Here is a 27,533-nt window from a genome sequence, read left to right as displayed (position 1 = left end):
AAACATGGACCTCACACGCTACACACCGCATGCATAGGAGGCCCGTTTTACATAACCCTAGTTGTAGATAGGACGTTAATCAATCAAATATCTTTCCATTAACGGACGCGAATGAATTTTATTTGTTTCCTGCAAAAGACTTTTACCTGCATGACCTATCCGCTTAATCAAATTAATTTAGTTTTTATGTGTTGCGATGAAGAACAAACTTAGTTGTGAAATATATAAAAATACCGTAAATTGTAAAAAAAAAGACCGCCTACAATATCTGTCGAATGATGAAAATTAGATAACAAAGACGTGGAATCATCTGTTGTTGTGATTAGGATAGTAAACATTACTTACAATGTTTACAAACGTTCCGTTTGAACTATAACACACTTACACACGTTATAGACCAGCTAGTAGGTTACCAAAGGAATGCGGGGGAATTAAGACCTATTAATGTGTGTATATACGAATGTAATCCATCTGGTTACAACACTTTCACATGTAAAACACAAATTGAACCCATCTCGGCATGAAGTATCTACTTTAAGTGGTGCTATGGGATATCCGATAATGAAAAAACTGTTCATTATTTCCTACACAGGTATATAAAATGTAGGTGGTATGTCTATTTGCTATAATACCTGTAATTCAAAAACCAAAAATTGTCAGAAACCTAATTAGTGTCAGGGTAACGCAATCGAGGTCTCGCTAGGCCGGTAAGCTTATCAAGGGCGGGCAAACATACGGATCACTGTAGCATGTGCCTCCAGAGTCAAACATACGGATCACTGTAGCACGTGGCTCCAGAGTAGAAGAGATATAATGGGACCTATCGACATTAGTATAATGAATATTACAGCTCATTCCTAACGCCAGGTACAAAAACACTTGTATACACTACCGTGATACATGCTGTATGAATGGTTCTCAGCCACTCATCCGAAAGGTAAACCATAGGTAATGGAGAAGATCATTTAGTTGCCACTCAATCATGTACAAATTGACAACATATTGTCTGCGGTTCTGACAGGATCTAAAACCATTAAAATGGCATGACATGGTTTCATGCTTCGTGTCTTCTGCGGATGTTTACGACAAGGATGTTGTTGCTACCTATGAAATAGGTATACGGTTTGGAAACACGTGGTGTGTTTGGTTTTCAACTTGATTGAAACTATTGATATACTCAATGGATGTGTGTGCTGTATGTCCAACGATACCTACCGCTATTGAGATAACAGGTCTTTATTGATAGAGCTAGCATATATAACGCATCTTGCCACAGATGGGTGAGTTTCTCCCCTAATTAACGGAGATGTGTGGTACCTCCTCCTCGCCTTGTTCCGTTCAGCCTGGTACGTCGACACTCGTTAGGTTGATCGATGTATAGAAGGAACGCTCACGTGCAGTGAGACTCCGCCTAGCATCCGGCCGTAGTTACAATTCCATACCTTTACGTCTAGGTTGGCTTTATCCTCGCATTACGACGGCGATGACAAATCGGAATAAGATAGTAAATTATGTAAGATATCAGAAGTATGACAAATAAGAAAATATGGGAAGCTTTGAAATCACAACTAGTACTATCTATGACAGTACTTTATCAGTGAATATTTCATCTGGATTGCATGAAAATATAAGCAATATGCATCAACCTGCGGTGGTACAACGTTACGACGCCAACTCGTCAGTGTCTCCGTCAGGTAGTCCTAATGTGTCCAGTGTCATGGACTATGGAAATATTACAAATGTTACGGGAACAGAGTTTTCCATCGGTTTGTCCGAGGAATCTTTAATTGTTCTGATGGTGTTGTATTCCCTAACAACGATACTGTCCATCGGGGGTAACTCCCTAGTGGTTCTGGTCTTCGTAAAGGGACGGAGGTCAAGGACGGATTTAAGATTATTTCTAATTAACCTAGCTGCTGCAGATCTAGTCATGGCCGTATTTTGTATGCCTTTTACATTTGCTGATACCATTTTAGGACACTGGGTATTTACAAAACCTATGTGTCCAATCGTCCTCTTCATGCAATTGTTTTCAGTAGCTGCTAGCGTTTTCACAAACATGGCGATCGGGGTAGATCGTTTCATGGCTGTTAGTTTTCCATTAAAATCCAGAATAACTTACAGGCGTGCAAAATATGTGATAGTGATAATCTGGTTGTCGTCCATACTTTTATCCACCGTGATGTTGGCGGTGGGGCGGGGAATCGACGACGGCTCAGGTAACGTCAAGTGTATGGAACTTTGGCCCATACCTGAACAAAGGAAAACTTTTACCATCTGTGTTCTAATGTTTACTTACATAATGCCGCTGTCCATTCTTTTAATTACTTATTCAATTGTTGGAATATTACTCTGGAAAAGGACAACGCCCGGGAATAAGCATGCCCATCGTGACATGCACCAACTACGAACAAAAATAAAGGTGAGTTAATTCTAGCTTTACAAACCGTAAAAAATATCTTCATACCTGTAAAAGTAATGTTTTTTCTTTTCGTGTGCGACTCAGCTATTATATCGCAGTACCAACACTGTATGCACATAGTTCCCTCAATCTAAACCACAAAGCATGGAATACATTGTTGAATATTCATAGTCAGGTATTAACATTGCTACAATCAGTCGATGTTTCACGTCAAATAAAGATAATGACGGTATCAATAATCCACTGTTCTAAATTTCAAGCTATCAATTTTCTCTAATAACTGAAATATAGATATAACGTATGACTTCTAGGAAAATACATATTTACCCATGTAATGAGTTTTGTAAACATACCTTACTATTAACTTTCACTCCAAACTTTACAATATATCACTTATAAGTCTATGTAGGCATTCAAAGATTCGTTAATTATTATAATGTATACAATTGTAGCACTGTGTCTAAACTTTTTTAAATACTACTACATGCTGTTATTATAAGCAATTATTTAATATCGCATATAGACATACTTCAAGCAGAAAAAACGTTTGACAAAAAATTATTCGTTCATGATTCGCTCAAATCACATCATTGAAAGTGATGTGTCACTTGTTTGGATGTATTGATAATTCTTTCATTTACTAATTATGACGTACAACACTTAGAAATTGACATATCTCTCTTTAATTCTCTTAATAGCAACAAAATACATATAAAAATTATAAAAAAGTATCTGTATACGAACAGGAACGATATTTTTTGTATGAATGAGGTTAGCACAGTCAGATCCAGGCATTATACATCTGTCTTTTAACCTTTATTACGTTTGTTTTTATCTTGCAAGCCAATATTAAGCCATCATTTCCTGAATTATTTCTGGCAGTAATCCTATCATATAGGCAAAGCAATCGTAGATCCAAGGCCGACACACTTGTGTGAACCTCCCGAAGTTATACATCCATTGAGCCAATGATAGACTATAGCACATGATGGTAAAACCTAGATTAGAACAATGGTACACCGTTATTTGATCATATCCTTCTCGTCATTGATGTTGATTGACAGGAGGAGAAAAACTTCCGAGCGTAGCATAATGTACAAAGCTTTGTATTCATATAAATCTATGAAAGGATATTTTTTGTCTGGTACAAGATTCAATTTGATTCGTTATTTTTATATAATTGTATGTTTTATGAAGTGGTTTCAATTACTCAGAAATGTTTTGCTGACGTCATACGGTCAAATGAAGGTCGTTTTGGACGTTTGATAACAATTAATCGTATGACTTTTCAGGTAATTTATCCCAACACCGATGTATATATTATATTTGAAATGTTATTACAATCATTTTTAAGTGTATTTGACAAAATGGAGATGCACTTGTGCAGTTTGTACTTGTTTGAATACGGATGCATGTCAAATGACAAATGCAAATTAATAGTCTTTAATGACTGTCCTTTAATGAAATATTCAAATAGAAGCTCTTTGAAGACAATGTTGTTGTCATTTATTCATTAGGCGTCGCTGATGCAAGCAAATGTGATCAAAGTAGAATCAATTGAAGTTCGTCTGAGTTCGCCTATCCGAAATGTCATCTTGTAATGTCTTTGGCATGCTTTGTATAGTTCTCATCACGATGAACTGGTGAAGCACCGAGTCCGTAATATGTTTGGTACCTATCACTATTATTGTCCAGTGTGAATTAGGGTAAATATCATTACTATACTATTGTGTTTATTTCGTCATATCAAAAAATAAATTGTCTATATCATTGTAACATATCCTCTATTAAGTGTCGATGGTGGCGCACCGAACATTCATCTAAGAAATAAACATTCGAAAGGTGATCACCCTTGACGAACCAACTGCGACCAACAGGAACGCTCACACAAATTTATGAACATTAGACCTTAATTGTTTTATTGCAGACTTTTTATTCAGACTGTTCAGTGTCCTAAGGAAGGGAGTCATAAATGTGGCTTCTACCCTGTAGGTTGGGCGTTAGAATTGTTCCTGATGACCCTTTTGTATGATCGTAAAAGGAGACTAAATTTAGGATCTTATCTTTTCTCTTCTTCCTAAATGACTTTATTTTTCCTAACGTCTCCCTTGATACCGCCTCACTTTTGGCCTTCTGTTGATCGTTTGCCCTATGTCTATAAAAGTGGTGGTTTCTGCTCCTGCTTAGCGCTCAGCACAAAGGGAGTGGGACGACTAGTTCGCCCGTTGTCAGTATAATGTGACCGAGTGGAATGTGTTGCTTGCTATCTTCGGCGGCATGCTTCAGTGATGTGATATAACACTTTAAAAAGGGCTAGAGTTCCATTATACAAAAATACACAACACGAATATACCGCAGCCTCCCAAAACACGCACCACGCACTTCATTCACGCAACACACCGCATGCATGGGAGGCCGTCCTTACATGACCCTAGCTGTTGATAGGGCGTTAATTTAATCAAAGAAACAAACGAACAAATCTACCTTCATTGAATGATTCTAAACATCTTTTGGAATTTGGTTATTTCTTTATAATGAAGATTCTTCTAATGTTTTCCAATTTTAAATACATTGGCTGTGTGGTTTTTATTTTAGTTTGTTACTTGTATTTTTTTTTTCTATTTATCATAATTGAGATAATCATACTTCACTTTTTCAAACTTGTCACTGTGGCATTTTCAATATTAATATGATATATTTATTATGAAATTATTTAGTTTTAATTAAAATTTTCGATCGGGATATAAAACTCGCTGCTGGCCCTCGTATGACGTCATACATCCACGTCTAATCCATCGGAAGGTGGGACTAACCTCTCTTTGGTATCTCGAATCAAATTCAGTTATATTCAAATATTTTAAATGATTTTATTTAGTTGATTTTTTCACGCTGACTTGTCCATAAAAAGTAGAAGCCTATTATAAGACATTCGTGAGTTAAGTCTAGTCATTTATAGTCGTGAGTTGAACCGAACACCATTTTAAAGTAATATTTCATAATAAGATACATAATTAATAAATTATTATTTTAACAATTGTTGCATATCTAAATTAATTCTACAAACTAAAGTGACCTCACTTTCCTAATTGAATGTTCATAGACATAGAATGATATCGATGCTGAGCGAGTAACGAACTCTCACAGTCGTTTATATTACTTAAACACATGTGATCAGCGTCACGCAGGCTACTTATACAACATGAAATCGTGATACGGAGGCAGGACAATTATAATGAACCGAACAATGGGACAGGGGAGACAGATTGCAAACAAATGGCAAACAAATTACGGAGCCAATTTTAGTAGCCTGATCAGATAGTAGGTCTGCTGAGGCGTACTACATATGGAATCGGCTGTACAGTAGGAGTTAACTATATTTACTGACGTGATATAATGTAATAAAGGAAAACGGAAGACGGTATCTAGTATCCGGCACGTCCTAATGATTTCACAGAGACTTATTTACGGCACTTGTAAATTAGTTGGCTATATTTCATATGAATTATCTGTCTATATATAGATTAGCATGTCAGTCCATGGAGATGAAGGTTGTTTATAGATTAATAAGACGTCTGAGATATTGACTATGTGTGGATTCTACTCATACCGAGGCCCGACCATTACTGACGACATTCGATTGATATTTGAGTTTCCGTTCAATTCTAAACTTACTGATTCTGTCACGTTGGCACTATTTGTGTTGCACGAATCTCTGTTCACAGTCCAGTGGCCTTCTGTTGAGATTTTTTACCTATCATGTGATTTGAATCGTCACGTTGCCATCTTTTCTCACGTCATCTTCGATATTTTTGTTCTCCCCACAGACTTTCTTTCCTAAGCAATAACATTTGTTTTGTTGCCGCATTTTAACAAGACTAAATATAACCACAGAGAACATTTCCCTGGTGTACCTTCTCGCACGCGTCACCTGTCATGAAGAGTCCGCTTATATCTACCATACATGTTAACTCATGGATCGAATTGTAAACACAATGTTTATTTATCAATGGCATTGTCTTCGGCAGCCGATCTTCAACTGACCGATTCCCATCGGATGAATATGCAATTGTATGTGTAGGTGTTAGTTCTGCACGCTTCCGCATACACAATAGAATAGTGTTATTGAATTGTAGACTGAGCAAAATATCAAGCGAGTACAATATTTCACTATGTGGATGTATTTATCAACTATGCGAAATGTAGAAAATGGTAAACGTTTGAAGATTAAAAAGATCTTAGCCCGGATCGGTGATAAGGAGAAAATCTTACGTATATAGTTTACATAGAATGTGAAATCATTTTATTAAGATTGTTTGACCCTTCTAAATAGTTTTTTTTTCTTTTCAGAATATTTTATTGTTATACTACAATTGGGATTGGGCAACAGACTATGCCTATATTAGCCCTCTCCTTCTAAAGAGGTAATATGTATTAAGGTAAATTTAAATGTTATCAAACCTAAATGTTGGATAATGTCTACGAGTAACGTACCAGCAGTAATACACAAGCGTTTTGTAGTAATTCCATCATGCACAAAAATGATAAACTACGTCCTAATTAGAAAATATTGTCGGCGTTCGGAGAACATAATTCCACGTAACAAAACCATTCTAACACGCTTTACTATATCATTCCTTAATAAAGTGACCTTTCCTCATCTAGATGACGTGGGTGTTATGATAAAACATGTGTTTACAGTATGCTCAATAAACAACGTTCTTTCTGGTCTTATAAATAAACATAAAACTTTGTATGGTAAACAATAACAGAATGGGTGTTGGTCAGTTAAATTACTATACAAGTGGCTGGTGAAGGGGATATACATACAACTCGTATATATAGTACGAAATATCGTTATATACCATTGAGGAAAAGCATACTACTCGTATATATAGTACGAGAGATCGTTATATACCATTGAGGAAAGCATTATCGTATATATAGTACGAGAGATCGTTATATACATTGAGGAAAAGCATACTACTCGATATATATAGTACGAGAGATCGTTATATACCATTGAGGAAAAGCATAACTCGTATATATAGTACGAGAGATCGTTATATACCATTGAGGAAAACATATATAGTACGAGAGATCGTTATATACCATTGAGGAAAGCATACTACTCGTATATATAGTACGAGAGATCGTTATATACCATTGAGGAAAAGCATAAATATTAGTACGAGAGATATATACCATTGAGGAGATTTGAGCTGTAAACACACTACTCGTATATATAGTACGAGAGATCGTATATACCATTGAGGAGATTTGAACTGTAAGCATACTCTTCGTATATGTAGAGAGAATCGTTATATATACCATTGAGGAGATTTGAGCTGTAAACATACTACTCGTATATAGTAGGAGGGATCGTTATATACCATTGAGGAGATTTGAACTGTAAACATACTATTCGTATTTATTACATACTTTGTTTACACCAATCTATATATGAAGTAATATAATATTTTCAACTATTACACCGACCGTTCAATAAAACCTTGTTATATTGCACAGGTTCGAAGTTATATTGCACGCTCCCATGGAAACGTTATATTGCACGGTTCGAGATGTTATATTGCACGGCTTTAGGAACACCTCGCTGTTATTGTCTAGTTTTGTAGAAAACTCCGAGGAATCGCGCGTAACAATGAGTTACTTTTTTATGACGTCACAAAGGTTCACGTTCAATTTCGCGCTAGCTTTATAGATATCGAATCAAGCACGTCATGTAGACGTTTATCGAGTAGAGGACGGACACGGCGAATGTATTAGATCAAAAGGCTGCAAGCAGGTCTAATAATGTGAAAACAGACAATAAGACATCCAAACCGGAGTTACGACGTGACGTACGTGGGCTATACGTCAATCTTCAATAGAATATTAAGGGGTTTTTTTCCGTACGGTACGGTGTTGATGATTTTGTTAAGTGATTGTCGTATTCGTTTTATAAAAAAATATTCAACTGAAAAACTGGTGATTATGTAATAAAACAAATATTCCATGGTTACTGTGCTCTAGTTCATAATATTTAACCCGAGGTGATGGTAATCAACAAATGTTATATTGCACGAGGCCGAAAAACTGGTGATTATGTAATAAAAACAAATATTCCATGGTTACTGTGCTCTAGTTCATAATATTTACCCCTCGGTGATGGTAATCAACAAATATTATATTGCACTCGGCCTTTGGCCTCGTGCAATATAACATTTGTTGATTACCATCACCTCGGGTTAAATATTATGAACTAGAGCACAGTAACCCATGAAATATTCGTATATATAGTACGAGAGATCGTTATATACCATTGAGGAGATTTGAACTGTAAACATACTACTCGTATATATAGTACGAGAGATCGTTATATACCATTGAGGAGATTTGAACTGTAAACATACTATTCGTATATATAGTACGAGAGATCGTTATATACCATTGAGGAGATTTGAACTGTAAACATACTATTCGTATATATAGTACGAGAGATCGTTATATACCATTGAGGAGATTTGAACTGTAAACATATACTATTCGTATATATAGTACGAGAGATCGTTATATACCATTGAGGAGATTTGAGCTGTAAACATATATTCATATATATTGTGCGAAGGATCGTGATAAACCTAATAGGTGTTGTATACAAATACTGTATAAGCGTACACGAGTATATGTACCTGAACTATATTTTTGTCTGCGATAATTTGATGTAATTTCTATAATTTTAAAACAATTGTAATGATGCTAAGTTCTATTATTTATCTCAATCAATGATTAAGTCGTTAAAAACCAAATGATTCAAAGGAGGCACAGCAGAATAGCATTATACCATATCCTGTATAACAGGAAATATTCGTATGACTGTTCGTTGTTTTTGTGGATTTTTTTAACAAAGAATATAAACAATCAGTGGAATATTTTCTATACATAATTGATATCATAAACCTAACACAACTATAAACAACCAGTGGAAAATGTTATATACATCATTTGCATCATAAACACCCCACGAATATAAAATACCTAGTGGAATATGTTCTATATATCATTTGCAACATAAACCCACCACGACTATAAAACAACCAGTGGAATATGTTATATACATCATTGGTATCATAAACCTACCACGACTATAAAACTACCAGTGGAATATGTTCTATACATCATTGGTATCATAAACCTACCACGACTATAAAACTACCGGTTGAATATGTTATATACATCATTGGTATCATAAACCTACCACGACTATAAAACAACCAGTGGAATATGTTCTATACATCATTGGTATCATAAACCTACCACGACTATAAAAACTACCAGTGGAATATGTTATATACATCATTGGTATCATAAACCTACCACACTATAAAACAACCAGTGGAATATGTTATATACATCATTGGTATCATAAACCTACCACGACTATAAAACTACCAGTGGAATATGTTATATACATCATTGGTATCATAAACCTACCACGACTATAAAACTACCAGGTGGAATATGTTATATACATCATTGGTATCATAAACCTACCACGACTATAAAACTACCAGTGGAATATGTTCTATACATCATTGGTATCATAAACCTACCACGACTATAAAACTACCAGTGGATATGTTATATACATCATTGGTATCATAAACCTACCACGACTATAAAACTACCAGTGGAATATGTTATATACATCATTGGTATCATAAACCTACCACGACTATAAAACAACCAGTGGAATATGTTCTATACATCATTGGTATCATAAACCTACCGGACTATAAAAACTACCGTGGAATACATATTGTTATAAACTACCAACATCATTGGTATCATAAACCTACCACGACTATAAAACTACCTGAGTTGAATCATCATGGTATCATAAACCTATACAAAACTACAATTGGTATCATAAACCTACCACGACTATAAAACAACCAGTGGAATATGTTCTATACATCATTGGTATCATAAACCTACCACGACTATAAAACTACCAGTGGAATATGTTCTATACATCATTGGTATCATAAACCTACCACGGATCTAAAACAACCAGTGGAATAACTTCTATACATCAATACATCTTTACATTTTGCCGCTGCGACTCCCATTACTCTAATGATAATCGTGATCTGCATTATGAGCCAATAAATGCAGCCTAGACTTGGTGTAATAATATCTACATAAATGGATGTGAGTCTTGTTTACTGATACCATGTTAGTACGCACGGGAAAATTGACATTATAGTTAAATGAATTATTTTGGTTATGAAACGTATGAAAAAAAACTTTTGAATGTCCGTATAATTGAAAGTATTAAACTGAAAAGCTGTTGAAAAACATTGAAATTTTATTATCTTTTCAATTTTTATAATTCAATAATTGGTATCATAAACCTACCACGGATATAAAACAACCAGTGAAATAAGTTCGTTACTTCATTGGTATTATAAACCTTAGTATAACGATACCCCGTGGCCTTGAAATGATATGTTTTCATAAAATGTAATGTGAGTACAGCTGAACTTTAATCTCCAATAAAAACGCCACATCGTTCAAGTGATATTAAAAAAAACGTATTATTATCTTTGTGTTTACCGCATTTTATTAACTAGTATATCACAATACTATTGCACAATATATTCAGTTCAATACATATTGTATACTGATATAGTGTGAACAAAAAGGGGAAGCATAGCCCAAACAAATCCATCAACTGAATATTAAAGAGAAAGAGAGAGCAGCCAAAAGTAAACGGCTCTTGGCCATGACCTGGCACCTGTAGTCATTACCTTGCATCCATGAACCACTGTGGAAAACGTGAGATAAGGTCTTATTAGAAATCCAGATTTGAAATGTTTACCTTCTTCCGCGCATATGAATTGACGCAAACAACTTAACCCAAGCATCCCCAAGTGCACGAGTGCAAAACTGATCTATGTAAATTTGATATTTCTCAACAAAAACAAATATAGAGCAAAGATATGGCTGACGTAGATAAGTCTACACGATTATCCATTCTTAACTTGTTTGCATCATTTTTAATGTGTTGTATCCTCCATTTGTTCACGAGACGTATTGTAAATGAATGGATTATAGCTAAACGTACATCGGATTATAGCTCTTTATCAAGTATTAGTTGGTTAATGTCATCTGGGAAATAAATTACATTTGTTCTTGTCAAAATGCTGAATTAACTATTTCCTTATCTTTTTTTACAATCATGAGTCATCTGTAATACATATTTACTTATTGGATACTTTTGAGATTATATCATATCGGATTATGCATGTATTATGTTCATCTTATTAAATAAGTTATTCATTTATGTAACAAAGCACTTGAAGCCATTTACACCATGTATATTTGATATTGTTATGACTTAAAGATCCCTATCGCATTTTTTTAAACAATGATTCACACAATTAGATAAATCGAATCACAGTTCATTCATATGCAAAGTGATTTGGCATCAGTTGAATATTTTCAGTTACAAATAACTTCCTATATGGACTAGATGAGTTCCTGAATCAACTGCCTGAAGACATATTCAGTGAATTATAATATCAATTTATATATATTAAGCTTACTTTAACTTAAATCTTAAATAAATTTCCATATCAATGCATAATAAGTGAAATCTTATATTTGATGAAAATCAATTTTGATGATTTTGTATTAAGTGACGAACTACAATGTAACTGCCATTATATAACTCATCATTGATATCAAGCAGTATATTGAGCTACATAAAATTATGACATGTTTAACAAATAATCTATATACATCGATATCATTTTATTTACAAATTTAACGCTTCTATTTGCACTTACTTTGGATGGAAATAATAATGATGTCTACGGGAATTAATTTTTGTTTAATAATATTTGATTTTGATTCAGATAAACATTTTACTAAATCATTCAAAAATGGACAGTATTATAATTGTGATGGTACGAACCAACGTCAATATTTGCATAGCATTAGCATAATTGATATGTGTACGAAATAATAAATACAAATGTGTGTGAAACCTGTGGGAACACATTGTAATCAATGGCATGAATACTCAATTATAAAATAACAATATAAGAAGCGTATTTTAACATCGTTCCCATTATGAAAAAAGTATGCATTTAGGTAAATAAAATGATCAGTTCAAAATACTAAGTATTAGGTTATAAATCCGCTTTAAATGCCTTAAAAGGCGACTAAATGTGCGATCTTTATCTATTGTCTACTTCGTAACGTCTGCCTTGACAAAGTCTCATATTTAAGGAATAGATGTGTATTTTGTTGAGGTTAGGAAGGTATAATGATAATGGAGCACGTGTAAATTATGTAACCCCGGCGAACAATATAAGAAGCGTATTTTAACATCGTTCCCATTATGAAAAAAGTATGCATTTAGGTAAATAAAATGATCAGTTCAAGATATAAAGTATTAGGTTATATTTACAATTTGCACTGACATGGACTAAATACCCATGCTTTCTAGTATTATCATTATCAGTGTATAATGTTAGCACAACACACGCGGCGATTCTATTGTTACGTAAATAGTCGATGCTTCGCCGGGGTTACATAATAATTTACACGTGCTCCATTATCATTATACCCTCATAACCTCCACAAAAAAAACATCTATTCCTTAAATAAATGCGCTTTAAATGCCTTAAAAGGCGACTAAATGTGCGATCTTTATATATTGTCTACTTCGTAACGTCTGGCTTGACAAAGTCTCATATTTGATTTTAATCGCTGCTGCGCTGAGGAGGCTCTGGGTTCCTTCCCTTGGTCAAGAAACACCACCAAACTCTTTAAAAACGGTAATTTCTTATTCTGTTGGGGGTTGTGGGTATGATGTGGCCGTATGGAGTGTGCTATTCTGTATATTTTGGTGGTATGCTTCAGTGAGATAGCACTATAAATAGACAAGACTTCCCCTATTACAAGGGGACACACCACAAATATGTCATAGCCTCTCAATTCATTCAGTGAAGTGCGTTCTGAAATGACGTTAGATGTTAGAAGTCCAACCAACCAGCCAACCAATCACAGCCAACCAACGCCAACAACCAGCCAACCAATCAGCCACCAACCAACCAACCAAATAATGACTATTCCCCACAGTATTTGTAATTAGGGCTATGTAACTAAATGCTTAATTTGTGTTTTTACAATGTATCAAAAAAAAAAGAGTGATGAGATAAGATACAGATATTGTAAAAGATCCGATTAACGAAGAAAAAAGTATGTTTTACATGGCGCTGGTAAAACTCACCGAGATACCGTTTACTGTATTGCTTAAACACTGATGAATTCACAAAAATGACATACAGTGATGATAGTTTAACCGAATTTATTATTCCTTATTACGCGTTGTCACTTCCTAAGACGTAATAAAACTGACACAAGGATATAATTCAATACAATTACTGTCATTAGTGACTAATTACAACTAATTCTTCTGACTAAATGTGGATATCAAACTGCCTGCAAACTGCTACATTCCAATTAAATTAGCATTGCATTCAGCCGCACAGCCTCTTATATGTTATTACAATGAAACTTTTAAATCAAATAGATATGACTTAATAATAGTTTGTCTTAACACCTTACCCAGAAGCGCTTCCGCAGCATACATATCCTGAACTTGGTATGTCTAAATGCAAACCGCAATTAACACATGTCTCCTTATCTTACTATTCAATTAGACATCCAATACCTTTTTATGCTAGTTTTATTTGTTTTACATCGTTTTACATTCCTCAAGATGCCCTTACCAATTACCGTAATTGTTGTATTTAAAGCGCCGCGCACTAACAACAAAGATTTTCAAATAGCCAAAGGTATCAAGTTGAATTTGGGACTTTCGTGAACTCGTTCTAATAAAATTTACTTTAAACAAAGAAATGGTACAGGTGTGTAGTTCTTTAAGATTCATTCTTTCCGTTGCACGTATTGCATACAAGGTGAAGGACGTTGACCTTTGTAACTATGTTGATGAGAATGTTATGTTTCACAGCTACGACAGAGTTACTGTATTACCTGTCTTCATCTTGTTCTGGACGAGTAGAGATAACGATCTTGACACTCTTCTCCACAACAAATTATCTGTTTCCAGTCCAGTTACGTAGTAATTCTTGGTTCGGGTCAATGTAAAACGCTAAGCTGTTCCTAATAGGCGTAGCATAGCGCCAGTTGTACATGAACTATTTTGAGGATGAACAACACGGCACTCAATGTCAGAACTACTCAAACCTACGGCTCTCAGACGTACTCAAGTGAGTAAACGTAAAATCATTGAAAACCAGTGTTGCGTGGAACCTACGTGATAAGATACACATAGTATCACTGCCCACTCGTTCACACTTGCTTTATCATTAAGGATGTATCTATCATATTTGAATACTTAACCGCATACGCGCTATAATCCCAGTACTTGAACTAGTATATACTATTTGATACATACCGTTGATCCTAGGGTGGGCTAGGTCATATATCGACGTTGGAAGATACTCATCAGATACATGTATGTGGTGATGATAAACAAGTCTAATTATCTAAGGTGCTAGACCCGACCAAAACATCCCTAATATATATAGACTATAGCAATCACCCGGAGTTCTTTGATATTAGCAGGAGCAAACATCAAACTGTATCCTTTGTAACTGGTCGTTTTCAGAAATAGATATGAACATTCGAAGCTTTAAGTATTACGTTTTATGGTGGTTTTGAAATTACGAAATAAGTATTTAAATACAAGTTAACCCAGGTTAAGGTATCCAGATATTTCATTGCCATAGCGACCCCGAATTAGCCTCACATCAATGATTTTTTCACGTTTTAGTAATACCAGGAATCATAAAAATTATATTACCTGACTGGGTACCCAATACTCAAATACGCATTACCTATCGACAGATGCAAGCAATCCGTAGCGGTATACCCACCACCCTATATTTGAGAAGCATTTGTGTAATATGTTAAGTGTGTATTTTCAAGCGTTTTAAATTCGCAGCTGTTACATTTTACACCTCATTGAGTTATGAAAGTTTTAAAGTAGAAAAGATTAAAACTAATTGCTTATTGCTGTATATTCAGTACTAATAGTAATGAACAACCGTATTATTGATATATATAAATACATCTAGTAACTATGAATATCTAGTATAGTAAATGCTTATATACGTAATTGTGTTCCGTGTAATCTGTAAGATTTAATTGAGTTGGAATATATCGAGAGGAACTTTACCGAAGAAAACTGTTGATAGTAGGTTTATCATTTATACTAGAACTCTTTCAATCGACCAATGGAAATATAGTGACAAGACTGTGTTTCCTTCTTGGTATTGTTTTTCTGTCGTTTGTTTACTTAGAGCTACAGAGTAGTAACCTTGGCAACGTCGTTTTCTGTACCTATCTAAACATTAACGATACTTCGTCTTTTCCGCCTTTTCTCAAGTAATTTCCATTTCTTTATCGGCCATGGACGCGGAGAACAGTTGCATGCTCTTTAACATACGATGGTAGCCACAATAGTTATCTAGGCTAGACAATATTGATAATAAAAATACCTCAATAGTCAATTTTCCATTTCTTGATAGCCATATATGATCATTTTCAATGTACGATGGTAACATTTTTTCTGCTGACATTTCCGTGTTTGTATGATAATTAGTCTGCTTGACAGATGCCGATTACTGAAAAGGAATTCAGCACCATGTTGTCGGGAGTGACAGCATGATAAAACAAGAATTTGGTTTGACAGTGTGACATAGGAAAGAGACACTCCCATTTATTTTGCGATATGATCAATTTGGATAACGATGTTCTTACCGATTCACTCTATTTAGACCATTAGTGCCTGTTAAAGCTTGTAAAATGTCGTGATTATTCCTTGATAGATGCTTAAGGATAGAAGTATCTCATAATAAAGGTGCAAAGTGTCCGTGTAGTACATTTTACCTATCATTTACAGCTTTATTGGTTATAATAAGGAATGCTGTCCACATTCCACGTCGATCATGTACTTACGTAAGAGGCATTTCCGCCAAATAATGACTTTTACTAAATAAAAACATATAGCGAATTTTCCCTAGATACGTGGCTATTTCAATCTCCATGATGTCACTCTTTTCCGACTGTTGCTGACGTGGCACCATGTTGACTGTTGTTAATCCTAATGAAGGATGGTATAACGTATACTTGTTGTGTCAACCATACCCCAACAGATGTCTCCAAAGGATCTAACACACAGGAAAAATACAGTTACAGAAACGACTGCTGTTCCGGGGATAGATACCTTGGAATGATGTCTGTTAGGAGTGAATATGAATCAGTCCGTTACGTCAGTTGACAAACATATCCGAGGTCAACGATTATACTAAGTGGTCCTCATGTGTGGTTCGACTAGAGATTGTCCACACTTTTCTTTGTTAAATACCTCATTAACCACTGATCTACTATCGTGATAATGTTATCATCTTTATCATTTGGATTTAGGACAAATGGTATTTTCTATGATTACAAATTAAGGTATACAAACAATATTGCTACTCCAATTATTTTACCTAACTTATTTATGTCATAAAGTTATATGATGCGGGTGAAAGCGATAAAATACAATAATAATTACAATAATAAAATATTTTATTCAAGTGTCACACACATTTTACAACATATATTTATATAATCATTAACAACACATATAAGTAATTAATGTCCAGCCATATTTGGCGTATTAGACTCTACACTGACACATAACAGGTGAATAACAAGTACAATGGTAGGCGAAGTTAAAGAATGATTGGACGATCCCCTACCGAAAGGTTGCACAACTCCAATCGTTCTACTCATGACAAATTAAATATAATTACATATAAAATTATGTATGTACATGTTTGCATCATATGCAACGCAGTTTACTCAATAAAACAGTACAGATGAAACTGAAATAAAATACTAAAAGTTATCAAATTCACGGGTTTGATATTAACAACTGGATAAAAATCCAACCAGTGGCGGAGAAAGTACAAACGTGGTTGTGGCGCCCCCTATCTACAGTTCGGTTCATTCCACCATTGAATATGAAAATTATTTATAAAAACAATGTATACATTTGTAATTGACAGTACTCTAAGTATCATAGTTTGCAGAGTCTTCTTTCCAATACAAATTAATCCTCAGTCATATTAAAACAAACTACTCCTTATGCTGCATAGTTGAAAAGAGTCATTTAAAATACTCGCTTAATTAAAAAGCGGAGCTCTAAGGTCCATATAACTTGCATTCCCATAAAAATGAACTTACCTCAACTTTCAAATCATAAAAATGACATAGACTCTCGTTTAGTGGAGTTACAGGACGTGGATATCTGCCTGTTTCTATATGACATAGACTCTCGTTTAGTTGAGTTACAGGACGTGGATATCTGCCTGTTTCTATATGACATAGACTCTCGTTTAGTGGAGTTACAGGACGTGGATATCTGCCTGTTTCTATATGACATAGACTCTCGTTTAGTGAAGTTACAGGACGTGGATATCTGCCTGTTTCTATATGAAGCTTTAAACTGACACATCTAAGCTTGGCTAAAGAAAAAAAAAAAAAACGAAAGAACGATTTGAGGAACCAACTTAAGTTAAGGACTTAATTCGATTCTGTCTTAAGCTTTATGACTTAAGTCCATGACTTCTTTTAAATTTAAAAAATGGGCCAGGTAACAAGAGTGATATTCGTTTTAAACGTAATTTCAATGCTTTACAATACCAAACGCTTTCTATTGCTTTTCACATATTGATAATATCACTTGGGTACTTAGCGATAGTGAAATTCAACTACAAGGTCGTTTGCTTGTTGATTGCTTGCGTTTAATGCCTTATGGGGAAACACTACCCAACGTAAACATTTACGAAATAACCCGAATCGAAAGTATAAGACACGTTACTCTTTACTAAAGAACATTGACCTACGTCCGATTAGTCTCGAATGTTATATAACGTTTAAATTTCGCTAGTAGTTTATTTCGATATTCTCGTTTTAACTGAAACCCGTGAATTATTAAAAACAGCAACACACATTTCGAAATTCATTGAAGCATCCAAGAATAATCTTATAGTATCGTAAAACGTAACGATTTATAGCATTCGATGAACCCCGACTTTTTATCTTCGTAAATATAGAAATCCCTTATTGGGAAGTGCTATACTGTAGTAGTCATTCATAAGCACCATTCTATGTTAATCAACAGCGGATACGTTTTTTTATATAGTTTATGTTTGTTTTGTACAATTCGTTATTGTATATAACTCTTCGTATATAGATATATTGATGATGATACTTCATAACATTTAAAAAAAAAAGGAAATGGAAAACGAGCAAAGAATATTATTGCTGAAGAACTATTCACAGCCATGGGTTTACTACCATCAAAGAAATAAAAGGTTATCCGATAGTTCATTAAGAGTTTCCACATGGTTCGCTAATGTAATAGATTATATGTTATCAGGACGCTTGAAATGTTGATCGCCTTGACTGCCAAACATTACAGAAGGTTATAACATGTTGCTGAAGGCTACCTATCAATCGCAGCGCTTGCTGCTTTGTAAAACACTCTGAAGTTGTATTACGGACGTTGTACATTGTGATGTAAACGTTCTTGTAATTGTACTCTGCATTTGCCTATTTATCAGTCTTGGTTGGCAAGCATCACTTGTTACTTCATAATTCTGTGAGCAAAACTAAAGTCATTTAGTCTTATAATGTGACGTTATTCGTTCGCACACACGTGCATGACGTCACATTCAATACCTTCCAGGGCAGATATCCCGTATATTCAGTGTGTTCCTTGTGTGGGTATGTGGGTTTTGAGACTGCACTACATTCATGTTGTGAATCTTTGTAATAGTGGAACTTTTGTCCTTTGTAAAGTGCTATCTGACTGTAGCTTTGCTGCTAGAGACACAGAAAAAGAGCATCCCAGATCAGTCTGCGATGTATAAATGCAGGATACAAGCATGACAATACTTTCATAGGGTACGATATTTTTGCATATTTAGTGCAGCGTTAACAAATGTTGGTTTTTAAAACTGGATTAATTTATGTACGGTAGCATGTTAAATGTGATTAATATATCATATATTGCAGTATCGATAGAGTGATAATGATTGGAGATTTTCAATATATAAAAAACGAGTATTCAATAGCTATCGCGGACTTTAAAAAAAACTCCTTTTGCAACTGTGTATGTCTTGTTGTTTGCACTGTAAATAAACAGTGAGGAAGCGGTGATTGGTTGGGAAATGTTGGATTTAAAATATGAGATGTAAATGAAATTTTGTTTGGTATGTATGATATTCATTCCTGTGAGATAATGAAACTTTACGTCATAAAGTGTATTGTGATGGTTTTGTATGGGAGCGTTGTCTGTAAATGTCTTGATTATTTAGATTATTTCAATGTATAGCAAAAGCTGCGACGACCATCACTGAACTAGAGTATCTGGTGTACTTTCCACAAATCATTAGGTCCGTAACTCGTGTACTTTTACCTTACACGAACAACACGTATTTCTATCTCTTAAGGATAAACAGGCATCGAAAGGTTAAATAACAGGATTAACGAGTCAGAGATAGTAACGGAAATTCTAAAGAGGCACATAGTGTTAAAAGATGCACGAACAAAGCATGGATATTGTCGGAAAACAGTAGAATAAGTGTTTCGTCAACAAATTCATTTTCTGAGGACTGTGTAAAATAGTAATCCTCATATTAATATCATTCAAGCATTAAATTTTTCATAGTAATCCATTTTGCTTATCATATGCCATATTTCACAAAGTACTTTTAGCTCGAATTCATATAATCAGTAGACAAATTATTTCATGTATCTGTATACATATACGTTGTCCAACAAGCTTCCTTGTAATGCAATAATGCAAAACAGAGAGGCGTGCTAATGGAGTTTCAATAAGAGGGGAAAATACAAAGCTTGCATTATTTCTGTTTGGCGGTCAGAATCTACAACCAGGACTCAAAATGGACTATATCCAATACTTGCAAATACACCCATTCTAGTGCCAACTTTCTTTCTGCCATAATGATAGCTTAGTGTTTATATATATTGCATCATTAGCATTCGAGTACACAATAAGACCAACTTCATTATACTGTGTATTAATCATTTGCTTCTTCCAAGGAACTTTCACGTTTTATTAGCATATATACTCGACATACACACAATATATTCAACACTCATTCAGACATTAAAATGATATAAATGACAAATGTTAAATTAAAAGAATAAGCGACACAATCCTCTAGAGACAGCAACAGTATGGCTGTTTCAGTAGCTTTCTACATACAAAAAGTGAATTCCGCAATTATGATATCTGGCAACAATATTTAACATAAACTTCCATGCCAAACTTACCTAGGAAAATGTCATGGTCACTGAATATACGGAATTATTTTGATATCTACATCTACCAGCTTTGGTTTCAACAACATTGGTGTAAATCAAGTCACAAAAAGCAATAGGTGTCTGTTATAGAAAGCAAAATTTAACAAAACGATATTAATGAAATTAGTCATACTCTCCGACCGCATATTGTGCATAGCGATATACAAAGACATTGATTAAAATTATTAACTCATGAGTTTAAAGTTTAGACCTGATTTTTATGTTTTGGTATCTAAAAATAGCATATATATAATATGATAATGATTACAATGTTTGATTGTGTTTCGATATAAGTCCTTCATTAACTTTTGCTTGCTATAATTAAGTTGAAATACTGTATAACTAATGCACATTATTTCTATGTATACTAATGTCCGTAGTAAACCAATAAAACAATGATAATAATAATGTATAAAACAATATTCCTTGTATTTTTTTATTCGTGTTTTTTTACACAAAGACAATTACGTGTTATACGGTATAAAGGATTCTGCTTTTGAAATGATTTGGTTTGGTTTGTTTATTTTTACGTCCTATTAACAGCCAGGGTCATGTAAGGACGTGCCAGGTTTGTTGGTGGAGGAAAGCCGGAGTACCCGGAGAAAAACCACCGACCAGCGGTCAGTACCTGGCAACTGCCCCACATGGGATTCCCAGAGGTGGAGGGCGAATATGTCGAGACATCTAACCACTCGTTTTTGAAATGAATCATGCAACGACTACTAAGAATAATGCGATTTTGTGAAAGGATATGCTGCACTACAAATATGCTTTTAAAGATATTCTCTTAACAATAGGTTTTATAGACAATCCATGCATGTATTCATGTCTAGAGGGCATATATAGGCTTTGCCTGCTGCCCGATCCAAAATTGAATCTTTTCGATATAATAAATATTCTGAAATGAACCTCCACTTCATATCACAAAGGCATATTGGCATACACCCACACAAAACATATGGCAATGCTCTTCACGTTGAATTTTAACGGTTATTGGTAATTTCATTATCAGAAGTCAATGTTTAAGCAGTTATTTCACAATCACCTAGTGTGCAAAAAAGATAACAAAAACAACCTATGAATTGTTCGAAATAAATATGTGTTGTATGTTGGCGCAAACAGCTGTTATCACCTTGACAAAGCAACATGCAGTTGCAGTAAAATGTACGTAGAATGTTGATAGTATTTGCCATTTATGAGGTTAAAATTGCTTTTGTTTCTGTGTGACCTTAATGTTTTGTGATTTTTACGACGACATCAAAGGCGAATGCACTGTTTGGCATTTAAGTCAAGTTTTCAAAGTGATGTTTAACAATAGCTTTCTGTTCTATTTCTGAGCGCGTTGATAACTTACAAGTTGGTAGTAAGGTCAAATCTAGTACAACAATGAATGCTGATACATACGAGAGAAAAAAAAACAATTCTTAAAATGTCAACATGCATATCATCGATTGGCTTAGCACCATGTGCTGTTCTTTAGTAGTATATTGCTGATGTACGCAGTTTAACCTATAATATAATTACGATATGTTTAAAATAAGGAGTCGTTTGTGTAACATTTGTAATAGGTATTAAGAACATTTTGCTTGGTATTTCCTTTTTTATATATATGGGATATTTGCTTTTAGATTTCTGTTGGAGATTTTTTTTCTGGCTTTTATTATTTGCTTAACGTTGGGATTGTTGTGAATTTATCTACTTATTTCAACCAATTTACAGCAATTTACGTATTAACCTAACTGTCAATATCTAGCGGTATGAAATCAGTATGTTCTTGAAATACTAAACTGTCTGTGGCTCAGCAGTCTGGAGATTATATTATTCTTAAAGTATCTGTGGTCAATAATTTATCAAAGGAGCAAACAATATTTTAGAATTACAAGAAGTATCCACTTAGCAAATTGATTTTTTCAATTTTTTTTTTGAAGTTTTCAATGTGAAAAAACTATAATTAAATGAAGTGGCAAGAGAGGCATTTCTGAAGTTTAGAAACCCTCCAACTGTATAGAATTACAGAATGATTGACTTATACAGCGGTATATCGACATGGTTCCTAGCAAAGTGCATATATTGTTCGCAGTCAAAAGGGACCAATCCACTTCACAAAGTTCAAAAATGAGCCAAACATTTAATTGGTACATGCTTGGTTGTTTGTCACTTTCTACACAAATCAAGTGGCTTTGGCTTGAATCGAAATGCAAAAAGACAGATACATGGTTGCTAAGCAATAGTAATTGAACAAACGTGTTGTATTCAAGTGATCCTTTTAGACTGAATAAACACTAGAATTGAAGAACACAATTCGTACAAACCAACGTAGCTTTTGACACGAGGAGGAGACGTCGGTCAATAAACATGCATCCATGCACTTCAAGGTAGTGTAAGCTAAGAAATGCAATTTTCTAACTCAGTGTCTGACATGGTATCACTAGACTAAACTCTATTTGAGTAGCCGATTTCTGTGGTCTTTACTTTGTACTGGTAATGAATCGTTGTTGTTTTCTCAAGAAAACTGTTTTTTCCTTCAAGATCAGTGTGCAATGCTTCCTCTCTCCAATGAACATTCAAAATCTGTAGATTTCAGTCTAAAATTATACACGGAAGCAATGAAATTTTGCTTAATATATCAGCAATATCAAATCAGAAATGATGAGAGGATAAGTCAGAATGTCATCAAATCATATAAATCTTTCTCTGAATCTCAGCGATGACAAGGGAACCTATCAATAATATGATAATTGAGTTATTCTGATGATCATTTCATTACAGCATAGAAACAATAGCCATGAAGCGCTCCAAATAGCAACAATGATCGTTTGGTATTAGGATAGTAACGGTCATTCCGACCCGAAGAAATTTGAAATGATGTTTCCCGTATCCCAGATGTGCCACTTGAAAAGGCCACGAATGCTGAGATTTACTGTTACTGTACTATATGGTACATCTCTAATGTCCTAACTGGGACATCCTTTACCCTGATAAGTCGTTAACCCAGAAATAAAAATGAATCAATGAAATATAATTAGCGGATCCTAGGTTTTTACAGTACGAGCTAACCAATTGAAGGAAAGCCTCTATAGTCTCCATTGTCGTCTTTATGTTTTATATCAAAAACACAAGAAAGCGACGTATTAAATATGCTTATGAAGGCTGGAACTAAGCCTCTCAAGTGACTGTTCCTATTGAAATTCGGATCATATGATCTCCAAAGCATGAGTCTCCAATAAATATTCATGCATTGCTTCCAGCCAGTATTTGATGTCTTGTCGATATTTTGAAGGGTAACAAAGAAAATGAACACCACAACATTCACAATGAAGCAACCAAACATAACATGAAGTTTTCTTATAACTGAAAAATATATTTATCAAAAAAACTAGCAGACGCATTTTTTTGAATTTTCAAAGCATATTATCAGAATTAAAGGTTCATGTGCGCCAGAGAGTGGCACTTTAAGCTAACAAACCAGCTATCTCTGTGACCAGATCAAAATAGTAAATGTCAATTATATAAGGGATTTCCAATAACGTGTCGTGATTTACGATGTCATTTCAAATAGAATATTAACAAATGAATATGCTTCATTTACGACACATACGTAAATCAAATTGACACGGCAGCGCAGTAGGACCTATCGAATTATGAAGTCTTTGATATATTGATTTGAATTATCAATAGCTTCCAAATACTGGTGATGTAATCATAACTAATTTGTCTATCCTGTACCGTAAATCAGATTTATTACAGCACCGATCAAGCATCCAACGGAAGGTCATACCGAGAAGTCGACCGCCATCCTTGTAGAATTATTGAGAGTAAGATGTATATCGGATGCGGTATTGATGATCCGTAATATTGATACACTACAGAAACTAGCCCTAATCAATACTGTGGTTGAGAACTCGAGCAGTCTGGTCTGGGTTTCAAGGATGATTTTTTATCTGTGATTTTTTTTTCATTCCATTTCATTGTGACATCTATCCATGCTAACTATTTATCAATATCTTCTTATGAAATAAAATCAAAACTTTTTACAAAATTGCATCTTACGTGGCGACCTTTGATCTGTTTTACTGTTTTAAAATTTACATCAACAATGATGAACGTACATCAACACACATATTATATTATGGAGAACCTATTATTTCCACTTTTAACGTTCATTTTATCGTCAATTTTCAGTCGCTACATAACAAGAGAATAGAACAGTAAACAATTTTTAAGAAGTCATTTGGACATTGTGATATTTGACAGACAGTAAAACATTTGCATTCGCTTTGCGATTTAGCAGTTCTGTACAATCGATGGGAGATAAAGCTCCCCTTCTATTGCTTAACATCGGCTCTAATAAGTCGACGGCGAATTCTAGGAATTTTCATAATTGGATAATAATACGATAACGATTAGGTCATTCATGTGTTTTTCATTTATGATCCGCTATAAAAAGTGGTTTTATGTAACAGATAAAGTGTTATGAAAGGATCAAAGGTTGTTTGATCTCGTACCAAACCCGAGTTCTATAGCCCTATATATCTCCTGTTGTTATTGTGAGCTAAGCGTTACGTTCCATGGTATTTACAAAACAGGCTTCTTCGGCGAAAACAAAAATTATCGTTGTTCGATAAACAAAAATACGGGTCAAACGATTGTGACGTGCTTAGCAGCATTAAATAAACATGACATATGAATGATGAGTGAAAACTAATAGGTAGAATATATTATTGATGGTGTAAAAGCTGCCATTCCCTTCAATGAATCTTCAAGAAAGATTCAAAACATTTGATATATCATGAAAACATTCCTTGAAAGGAGAGTCTTGTCAAATACATAATGGATAAATATGATCTTTTTGTTTTGCCCTTGAAAGTATTCATTTCTGATACATTTCTTTCGCTTTTTAGCTAAAGTTGTCATGCGGATATTTCACATTTAATCTAAATCTTTCACAGAAATATCGGTTAGTTCGTATTTACCTCAAGTTTAAATTTAGCCGAACGTACGTGGTGGGTTTTGGCATCGATATCGATGTACATATACGTCTCTATTGCTATTTTTGCGTGGCTTTGTTCCAGTGAGGAGTCTAGTCTACTATTATAACTGGTGATTGTTTAGGTATATAAGTTGGTATGCCCACTACAGAAACAGAGATGGTATAAGAACAGTAATTCATTCAACATTTTAATTTTGAAATATCAATTAATCTGTTTGGCAATGAAAGAAACTGTGGAACTACAAAACTAATATGTTCTATTTCACACTCAGATCCTTCAATATTTTTCTTATTTTATTTTCATTCCATCATTGATTTGTTTGATTAATCTAACTTCAAATTAACAGCCAGGGTCATGTAAGGACGGCCTTCCATCAATGCGGCGTATTGCGTGAATAAAGTGCGTAGTGCGTGTTTTGGAAGACTGCGGTATATTCGTATTGTATCTTCTTAATGGACATCTTGGCCTTTTTATGGTAATATATTACTAAAGAATGCAGCCGAAGTTACCAAGAAATACACTCCACTCCGTCACATTATACTTACAACGGGCGAACCAGTCGTCCCATCTTTGAAAAAAAGTTGACCTCGCTTGACTCAAGTTGTGTGAGGCCATTTAGTAAAATAAACCATGTTTTGTAATTTAACATTTTTAAAAGGATTTCCAACCTGAATCATTTCAAACACAATGTGTTACCTCTTGCGAATACATAAAGAAGAGATGAAATGATCCCTAGTATACAAGACTATACCCATCATATATGTACTAATAGCAATTACTTCTGCTTACATGTAACAAGCTTGTTTACGGGTTGATAATGATCGCTACCTCACTAACGCGCCATTATACACATACCGTTACTTTAGACTCATCATCAGTTTCTAGTGTTAATTACACGTGACTTTCATGCGACCATTTACATGGTAGATGTGTACAAACTGGGCGAGCAGTATTCACCTTGCCTCTATTGTTGTAATCGTTATACATTGTAGTTCTTTACGTAATGTTCTTTGCCAGAAAAACTGACTCTGTAAACTCGCTGTGCAGTTACTTCAAGTCAAAGCAATTAGCAACTTGCATTGTGATGTAATGTTAGTGATGCTGATGTAGGGTATATTATGTATACATGGTGCACATTTCACGTGTTGGTCGTCTCATGTTAGGTATATAAGAGTCCTGATTAATTTGACTATCTTTCGCGTAACAATGTAATACTGCCGATAATGTTATGTTGTCATCGACAACAATCGGTTGTTACTGAGAATAATGCCATATAATCAATGACAACATTCCATTGTTTAACTGGTAATTACTATTATCGTCAAGATAACATGATAATACTGTAATTCCAGATTCTATATTTTTTCTTTAACAAAGGTTAAAATAAAAAATATACTGTAGGTAAATTTTGATTTCAAGATATTGTACTGCGGCCATAGGTGCATAGATTGGGCACTAGTTGTACAACTTTTATATACTTTTTGGACGTGCTATTAAAAGTTTTATGTCATTATATTCCTCGACAATATATGCTACCAAAACATTTCAACTACAAAATGTCAATGGTAGCATTAAGTGGCCGTGAAAGTGGGTTCGTTTGCCGTGTCTCTTTATTTCGAACCAGAAGAGACATTTTC

The 27,533-nt window shown here is 34.4% G+C and overlaps 1 protein-coding gene across 1 annotated transcript in view; it reads left to right on the top strand.

The window, feature by feature from the left end:
• The first annotated feature begins 1,103 nt into the window (after positions 1-1,103).
• The window catches only part of LOC138323363 (prolactin-releasing peptide receptor-like), a 50,353-nt gene continuing 23,923 nt past the window's right edge, over positions 1,104-27,533 (top strand). Inside the window, exon 1 of the mRNA XM_069267943.1 lies at positions 1,104-2,422. Within this exon, the coding sequence (XP_069124044.1) occupies positions 1,547-2,422 (876 nt within the window). The 5' untranslated portion in view covers positions 1,104-1,546. The remainder of the gene's footprint in view (positions 2,423-27,533) is intronic.

Source organism: Argopecten irradians, chromosome 5 (assembly GCF_041381155.1).
Source record: "Argopecten irradians isolate NY chromosome 5, Ai_NY, whole genome shotgun sequence".
NCBI classification, from domain to species: Eukaryota; Metazoa; Mollusca; class Bivalvia; order Pectinida; family Pectinidae; genus Argopecten; species Argopecten irradians.
This window is presented reverse-complemented; position numbering and strand designations above follow the sequence as displayed.